A 9,209-nucleotide genomic window follows, 5' to 3' on the forward strand; every position below is an offset into this window, starting at 1 on the left:
GTCTTTAAAATAAATTCAGTGAAAATAACAGCCAAACAGTGCACGTTTCTCACTTCAGTGAGAAAACATGCTTTAAAATGAGCAACATACCAAGTTGGCAGAAGTAACTAGCCAAGCACTGAAACCAACTTGAGGTTTCAGCAAACTGATATTTTCCACATTTTGTCATGAAAACTGGATGTTATTTTTCACTCCAGTTTGCCCAGCTTGGCTTTGGACAGCTCCAAAACAAGTCCTTGGAGTGTTCAATTTTCTAGCTGAAAGTTTTTTGGAAGAAGGAGTTCAACTCAAAAACTATACATAACATCGCCTCTGCCTAATAGACATGGAAAAATGCAAACTTCCTTTTCCCTGATGTTAAATGCATGTAGCGCATTTAAACAGTCTTGTTCAGCTCATAACACTTTCAAATGATTCAATTTTCTGCATTTTAAGCAGAATCCTACTTTCATGTAAGGGGTAAGGGTAGGGTGCAGGTCTCCTGCATGCATCCTGAGGAGCCAGTCTCAGCATCGGTGTAGGCATTAGTGTGGAAGAACACTCTGCACATGTCAGGCAAAGGGAGAAATGTCAATAAAACACAATTGCCCTCCTCAAGAGGAAAGAGGAAGTGAGGGTAGTGCAACCAAGAACCTGGGCAGATGTATACACCACTGAAGGCAGCGAGAAGGATTTCATATGAACCTGACAATGAGCAATATAGACCACAAAGAGACAAAAGAATGCTGACCAAAAGTGACATTATTCTAAATAGAGAGAGAAACTCAGAGGGAAGAGAAGAAAATCTAAAGGGAGGAGGGAAAAAGCAAGACTTGTAACAGGAGAGGAAGAGAGAAGCCTTGAGTGCAATAAGAAGTTGAAGCCATACACGCAATAAGAAGGTATAGGAAGCAAAGGGAAGTCCCATACATCCATGTGCAAATATGACCTCTGGTGGGACAAGTCTGGTTTTCAGTGTCATGGGCTATATTCTATGATCCTGGTAACTCACAACCTGTCTGCAAACCAACTGTGTGTGGTTTCTCAGCATTTTCATGGTAATAACTGAATGCAGAAAGAAATATATCCATAAACACCTTTTAAATGTGGTTGTGTAGTTTATTTTCAAGGCATGAATGATGGCCTAAAGGCAAGACAGAAAAGTTTGTGACAAAGCAAATGGTAACAGGCTAGGACCTAAAATTGGAGCCTGTAACTCCAAATAAGGGATGAAATCCCACAGCAAAGGAGCAGTTCCAGTTATCACTCTAAAAATGTGTATTAACATCTGCCATATCCTTTCTCTTGCATCATGAAGAGACAAACCAGGAGCCAGATCTGCTTCAGGAGCCACAGAGACATGAAAATCCAGAACTGGTCATCAGTAAGCTCAAAAAAAAACCTAAGCTCAAGCTCAAAGAGATTTATGTAAAGTCACAAAAGATATCAAGTTGTAACACTTTACCTCTCTAACCTACTGTATCCTGCCACAGGCCCACAGTAGAAGGAATATCTTCAGTTCCAAATAAGCACATTCTCAATCATGGGTTTTGAAATCCTCACAGGATGAATTCTGTAGTTCTTTGGACTTCTCCTTGCCAGAATAACTACAAGAGGCAAGCACTTCTCATTTGTTATTTAGTTATTTAGTGGTGACTTTTAAGCAGCAAAAAAATGCTGTGGGATCCCTTTAACACCCAGGCCTGTTATCTGTCAAAGAAAAAGAACAAAAGAAAAAAAAAAAAAAAGAAAGAAAAGAAAGGAAAAAGATAAATCTATGATTGAGCACAATGGAAACACTCAAGTGTTATTGAAAAAATATCATAGCAACCTATCCCTACATCAAGAGTCTCTTGCTTTAAGAAGAGACAAAGAAGAGTCATTACATGGAGTTCTTTAGAATCTTTTTAGCATTAAGATCTTTAAGATTATTAAGCACTAGTCATTAATTTTGGTAATTTAAACATTATCAGTGACCATTACATGTGGTACTGTTTTACCATAACAAGTCATGGTAATTTTTAAATGGCTTTGCCCAGGCAAGACAAATGTGAGCTTGGAAAATACCAATTCCCTTTTATAGGAAGGGAGATAGAAAAGGTTCATAATGACCTTTTGGTTTTTAATTATCTTGCAGCCTCCTAAACTCTGCTGCTTGAGAGATGTACTAGTTCTCATCAATAGGAAATCTCTTCCAACCACTTCTGTCCATTAGAAGGACTCAGATCCCAGATTAGAGCCCCATCTCTCCCGGAACATGTCTTCATCGATTGCCAAACTGATAATACAGTTTAATTTTTTTTCCATTTCCCTCACAAATAGCCCTGCCCTTTTATGCTATGGTCAACTTCCAGGGAATGATAGCAACTGCAGTTGTAGAGCAGATGGACTGAAAAATGAAGACAGAAAAAAGCTTTGGATTCAAGAACCCTGGAAAAAAATATGGATTTTTAATTATTTAAAATGTAGAGCCCACTTTTAACATCCAAAAAAAAATCTCACAATCTGGGGGGGTGGGATGCAAAGTTTTGCCTGGTGAATGTAAGCATTTAATTTTTAAAGGAGCAAGTTGTGATGGAAATATTTAGATATATTGGCACAACTTAAAGCTGAGAACTCCCAAAACTGATGAAACTGTAGTAATAAATAGGAGCAAGACCTATTTCCTAACAGTATATCACAGAACATGCTATATAAACAGGCAAACATAAGAGCTGCAGGCCTGAGAGGTCTGATTTACAGAAAGATCTCAAATCCCATCACCTTGAAGATCTCTCCTGCGTGAGGCTCCTTGGCAAGGGTGGCCTTGTCCAGGCCATCGTAGGCAGACGTCACGTACATCTCCGCATAGTCCTTCCCTCCGAAGCAGCAGGAGGTGATCCTTGAAGTCGGCAGCCTCACAGTTTGGATTCTTTTTCCTGCGAAAAATATGAGACAGTTTCCAATTCCCTTTTCACAAGGAGGATGCAAATGTGAAATTACCGTGAGTGAAGGTGGCACAGCTACGGGTGTTTACTCAGAAGCCACTGCCCTCCCAGTGGAGCCCAGCTCAGGCAGAGGTCTCCTCCACAGGTGCCCCTGGAGGCCCAGCTGCTCAGGCAGGCTGCCCCACATGCAGGGCTCTGCTGGGGCAGGCCTCACCTGTCTCCGGATCAACACGGATCACTCTTCCACCATCGATGCAGGCCACCCAGAGCTTCCCCTCCGCATCAATGCACATCCCATCGGGCATCTGCTCCTCCTCCTCCAAGTGGTACACGAGTCTGGGGCAGGCTGCAGGAGAGGCACGAGCCATCTCACCAGGGGTGTCTCGTTATGAGCAACGCACCCCTGAGTTTAAATATCAGCAGTAAGCTCTCTCTGTCTCAGGCAAAGATCAAGAATTGCACTTATTTTCAGGGCCAGCAAAGACCCCTATTTTGATTAGGCCTGGGCACCACGTGGACTACAGTGTGGGCCCCGCACCAAACATGTAGGCAGCAGCACAAGATCACTGGGATTTCATATTTTGGAGAGAAAAGCTTCATAAAATCTTTTTTAGAAATCCTTTCTCCTAAAATTTAGAGAGCAGAGAAAGCAGCAATCTGAGTAATTGCAATTATTTTGTGTGATTTTCACCCATGATCACGCCAAGGTCACACTGACCAGAGCACAAGGGACGGCAGTTCAGCTGTTCCAACTCCCAAGGAGCATGACAGGTTGATACAGCCCAAAAATACTTCACAGAGTTTTGAATGAGGTTCTATCACTTGAGCTCATATTTGAATTTCCTTTCTACCTAAAAAATAGTTGTCTAGAAAATGTCTTTATGTGAATATTTATCCAACATCTTCAGATAACTTTACCTTCGGAAATGAGAAACTTCAGTAGCAGTGATAATTTGTTTTTTAAAATACATTTCTATGACATAATTGCATGCTAATTCTGCATTCTCATTTACGGAGTGAAAATAATTGAAGCATTCCAGTAGATGGCAGTCAAGAATAAACAGCACCCTTGCTAGCATAAACTAATTCCCAGTATAAATGGCTTCATCCTTGCAGCTCCTTGGGGACAGCTCTAAGCAGGAGCCATCCATCCAGCTGAAAGTGCCAAAGTCGAAGGACTGTCAAAAGATAGTTCACCAAATGCACCTGCAGTATAACTAAACTTGAGAAAAATCAGGGTCAGCCTGCTAAAAATCTGTGACCACAAGATACAAGATCTGTCAGATAAACCACAACACATCACACCCCCCAGTCTTGCTGCAGAAAGAGCAGTAACACTACTTGTAATGGAATTCATAAAAAGCATGCCTACCGATCTTTCCAGTGTCCACATCATAGCTGAAGGCGTGCACAGCGTATGCCAGGCTGTCAATGTGAAAGAAGGTCCTGTGGTCCAGGGACCAGTCTAGACCATTGGAGATGTCCACTTGGTCTAACTGTTTTATTACTGATAAGTCAGGGAAAAGAGTATAAAGAGCCCCTTGCCGTCTCGCTCGGACCCCTGGTGCTGTCTCCTCAGCCATCGTACCTGAAATGAAAGCAGAAGTGTTGGTTAGGATGGAAAAGCTTGTTCCCACAGTAACCACGCTTGGTCAGAAGCCTCCTTTAACTTTTAATAAGAAGTCCTAGAAACAGATGTTGTTGTCACACTCCTCTTTAAGCTTTCATGACTTTGGCTACTACTCATCGGATATTGAATGCTCTCGTGCAATACTATATATTTCCCAGTCTGCCTCAAATAGTGAAAACATCTGCAACCCAAAGTAACACTCGGTGACAAAGCAGCTGACCTCTGGAGACATTGTGAGGATGGAGAGTTTGTAGAAATGTAGAACTGGAGAGGTCCCTATATACCAGAGGGTGGTAAAGGCCATGTGGAAAACAGCAGGATGGTAGAAGAGGAGAAAAATCCTCCCCTCATGGCAGTGAGAATGGGGCAAACTGGGAGCTGTCAGGGTGGTGAGACAGAGAAGAGGAGCTGTCCCAGGGAGGTGACCATGGCCAATGACAGGACAAATTTCTGCGTCTCCGTGAGCTTTCAGTCTTAGGCAGCAAGACTGAGAAGAAAGCCACAAGACAGGGCTGAGGTTTTGCTTACAGCCTTCAACGAAAGAAAAGGATGGAGGCAAGTGTCATGTGCTCTTGTTTTTTTTGTAGGCCACTTTGATTATTTAAATTTACTGTGACCTCAAAACATAGGTGCTATAAATCACATGGCTACTTAGAAAACAATAAAGAATAACAGAGTTGAGATTTTTTTAAATCAAATTATTCTTCAGTGTTGTGCTCATTATTTAGTTCTGATTCACTCTTTTCCGAAGAGAGAGCTCTGCAATGAAGGATGGTAAGCATTCTAGAAGGAGCATTTACATTTTCTTTCAGCTGCGGCAATCTGTTTCTGTTGGCCTCATATCCTGTAAGATTTCTGAGTTACTTTTACAACATTTGGCCATACCTGCTGTTGAAATCATTGATCCACTCTGCACAGCTAGGTACAGATGTACAAAGCATGTTTTCTTCCACTTCTCTCCTCTTCTTACTCTTAAGTCCAGTGACACACCATCCCCAAAGCATAACCAGGAGCCAAAGGTATATGCTGATTTTAGCAAATATGAAAGAAGACACAGCTGGCTGGCAGATAAATTGTGAGGCCATTTTCTCTCCCATCAGCGACTCTCTGCTCCCGCTGTGGATGGCTGTGCTTGGGAGGAAAACAAGCACAGGGGCACCCTGGCTGCACTGCAACCAGTAGCAGCCAGAGGCTTTCTGCCAACACCATTTCCCACAGGCTGACCAGGAGCTGCAGGCTGTGTGGAAATGCCATCCGCCAAGTAGAAGCAGAGCCTTCCTGTCTGACAGCCCTTGTGGGCAGCCCCTGCCCTCCTCTAGATCAAAGGATTCAGGACTGCATGTCCTCCTCTGTTGGGTGATAGGAGGCTGAAGCAGCAGCTGAGCACAGCACTCACAAGATCACTCACACTGCCGACAGTGGTTTTTGTGGGAAACTCAACAAAGGAGTTGGCGTGGAATAAAATGCACTACATAAAACACACTGTCACTGGTTCCTCTTGGCTCCAGAGGAAAATTCTGCTAGGAACTTACCAGCAAAAAACCTCCCCTTTGGATCCACTTTGCCATCATTGAACCTGTTGTTGGGTTTATCCTGCTCAAGCTCGAGGATGGTGGTGACCTCCTGGGTGTCCCAGTCCAGAAAGGCAAACCTGGTCCCCAGGGTGATGACGTAGCCCCCGCACTGCCGCAAGGCCACGGAGCTGACGCGGGCATCTGTGGGCAACAGGGAACACAAAACGATGGGCACCCCTGGGCTCGCCAGCAGCCCTGAGTCCCCCCACCTCTCCAAGGGCATCCCTGGCCCAGGAAAGGCCCAGCTGATGAAAACAGAGCAAAGGCAACATTTCTCCAGTCACCTCTGCAACATCCTCCTCTCTCGAGGACCACATCTTTGGTCCTCGAGCCCTTGGGACCAAACCTTTCCCTCTGCAGACACAGAGGAGACTCCTGAGACAAGTGAATACCCACGATGGCGGTGCCCTCTTACCCACAGACATGCACTGCACCTCGCGGCTGACCGCGCTCCAGCGGCAGACTTTCTGGGCGTTAATGTCCACGTAGACGAGTGCATTCTCCCTTTCTTCCCAGACAGGGCATTCTCCCATCCGGTTCTTCTCCTTCACGACAGATTCAATTCTGATGGAGGAGGACATGGCCTGAAGGGAAGAGAGTCGGTCACTGATTTAATGAAAAGCTCTCGCTGCGTGCATTTTTCACACCGACAATGCTTAAAAGCGGAATTTATGATCGGCAAAGCCTCTCAAATCCCACACAGTGGAGTAATATAGGAGGCTCCTGTGACATTTCCGTGGCCTCTGGTTTTATCCTACCTGCCCTGGTTTGAGCAATCACCTCCTTTACGCAGCTGTTGCAAAACAGAGGGGGCCTTGGCTCCCACAATCAGCGCTGATGGAGGTGCCATTGCTGCACCCACCCACCAGAGATGAGAGATGTGCCCTGGGAGCCGGCCAGACCCTGACACAACGCTCTTCCTATAGCCTACTACTGTTTTGCAGGCATTGTTTCCCAGCAGGTGAGCTGAGGATAAGATTTGCAGATAATTAATTAGCGCTAATACACTTCAAAAAAGTGGGAAGAGCCAGTAATCACCATGAGCAAAAATGCCCACATTTGGGAGCCAAGGACCATTCCTGCTCTCTGGTCCCAGTGAGAGGTTAAGCCAATTGGTTTTGCCCTAGAATATATCCTTCCCTCCCCAGAAACAGTGTCCGAAGAAGATTCTGAGAGTGCAAGGCCAACACACAGGCTAAGAAGTGATTTTGTATGTATGCATCAGGGTGCGGGGCGGTAGCTATTCGACCTCACTGGTTCTTTGCCCAACTGCCATGTCCACATGCCTTCTATATGCAATATATACAGAGCATCTCCAGGTCTCCGCTTTGACAGCAGACTCCATTGGAGGAAGATGCAGGCGACATCGTGCCTGAAGTACAAATCTAAATACACTGTGAAGTGCCGGGAAAAAAGAACCTCCTAAAATCCCATTTTGTGCAGCACCTCACAGCTGCGGGCCACAGCACAAACATGTCAGCGATGAGTACGTGGAAAAAAAATAGCAGTTCCAAGCAGGAACCATCGAATCCTGCCATATTCTCCCCTCTTGTGAGGCTAAAAACACCCCGATCACCCCCGCTGTGTCCCCTCTGCGGAATATCATTAGCATTTCAGCCTCCTGAACCCCTTCTGAGAGTGAGTGGCTGACAGGCGTCTTTAACTTGTTTTCTGAGTTGAACTGCCCAAAGCTGCCCGAGCTGGGAGGATGTACGCGCTATTTCCTCTTAGCAATGAAAAACTAATGTCAAAACATCCACTTTAAAATGAAAAACAAAACCAGGACAAGTCAATAACTGGCCTTACAAGGCTCCTTTGCTGTTTTTCTCCCTCCTCTGCCAGCACACATCATTTCCTTTTTCATTTCAAGCCAAAGCTCTGCGTAAGGCGACGGACAGCTGAAGCTTTAACGCAGGTACAGCGCAACAGCAGCCGAGTACAGCGAGGAATTGTAAGCACCGTTTTCCCCAGGCCTAGCTGCTGAGCGCTCCCATCAAGCTGCAGGGCACCAATGCGAAACTCCGCAGGTGATCAAAACAACACACCTGCTGAGGAAAGGATTGCAGGACCGGGGCTGATGCCTCTTTTCCAGCATGAAACTGGCTGCTATTTTCAGAGCTGATTAAAAATGAGTAAGAGCTGATGTTATCAGCAGCGGGCAGGCAGCCGGCCGTGCTTTCCATGCAGTCAGCAGGCGAGGCGCGGGCCGAGCAGCACAACATACGATGGGAAAAGTCCTTGCTCAGTGTTTTCTTGTGTCATGAGAGCAGGAGAGGAAGAGAGACGCTGCATCACAAATTTAGGGGCAAATGAGCATTTCAGGTGACAAAAAGGTGTGTTGGGGTGGCTTCCCAGACTTTATTTTTTCCACCCTATAGCACTGGCCACTTTTTGGTCTGTGCCTCTTCCCATCTGGCCCTGCTCTGCAGCGGGTGGTCCTGTGTGGAGCCAGGAGTTGGACTTGATGATCCTTATGGGTCCCTTCCAATTTGGGATATTCCGTGATTCAAAGGTGATAACAATGTGAGGAGCAGACAGGCACATGGCAGGGACAGAGCCCAGCTGGGGGACAGTCAGGGCCACCCACAGCATCCCTGCTCCTGGCAGGAGCCTGTCCTGAACCAGCACATGGGAGCAATGCATTTCCGTACCCACGTAAGTACTTAGCAAACACTTTAAGTTGATGCTCAAATTATTCACCCGGATAAGCAAATAACTGAGTTAGACCATTGAGACAGATAACTGAGTTAGTCGTCATCGTTTCAAACCCAGAGATAAAAAAACTTCAGAGCCCTAAGCCAGAGACCAGCTCTAACGTTCCTCTCCAAAGCCAGTAGCACTCCCAGCCCCAGCTCCTGCCATGCTCTCACAGCTGTGCCCGGGCTGCCCTCACATCGCAGCCCACGCTGCAGCAAAGCACGGATCTTCAACCTCTACAACAGAATCATGAAATTAAGGTTGGAAAAGACCTTGATGATCATCTAGCCCAAGCACCAGCCCATCCCCACCGTGCCCACTAACCATGTCTCTCAGTGCCACATCCACACCTCCGGGAACCATGACTGCACCACCTCCCCGGGCAGCCTGTGCCAGTGCCTC

The 9,209-nt window shown here is 45.9% G+C and overlaps 1 protein-coding gene across 1 annotated transcript; it reads right to left on the bottom strand.

The window, feature by feature from the left end:
• LOC110392824 (regucalcin-like) lies at positions 1,093 to 6,964 on the bottom strand. Its single transcript, XM_021385189.1, has 6 exons — positions 6,526 to 6,964; positions 6,069 to 6,251; positions 4,279 to 4,494; positions 3,121 to 3,252; positions 2,743 to 2,897; positions 1,093 to 1,689 (listed from the first exon to the last, which is right to left on the bottom strand). The coding sequence occupies exons 1-6, from the start codon at positions 6,689 to 6,691 to the stop codon at positions 1,639 to 1,641; spliced, it is 903 nt and encodes a 300-aa protein (XP_021240864.1). The 5' UTR covers positions 6,692 to 6,964; the 3' UTR covers positions 1,093 to 1,638.

This window comes from Numida meleagris, chromosome 1 (genome assembly GCF_002078875.1).
Source record: "Numida meleagris isolate 19003 breed g44 Domestic line chromosome 1, NumMel1.0, whole genome shotgun sequence".
NCBI classification, from domain to species: Eukaryota; Metazoa; Chordata; class Aves; order Galliformes; family Numididae; genus Numida; species Numida meleagris.

Coding starts and splice junctions, on each gene's coding strand:
- LOC110392824 (XM_021385189.1), bottom strand. CDS start 6,691: ATGTCCTCCTCCATCAGAATTGAATCTGTCGTGAAGGAGAAGAACCGG. Junction 6,252..6,525: donor GGTGCAGTGCATGTCTGTGG/GTAAGAGGGCAC, acceptor TGTTGCCCACAG/ATGCCCGCGTCAGCTCCGTG. Junction 1,690..2,742: donor ACGCAGGAGAGATCTTCAAG/GTGATGGGATTT, acceptor TTTCTTTGACAG/ATAACAGGCCTGGGTGTTAA.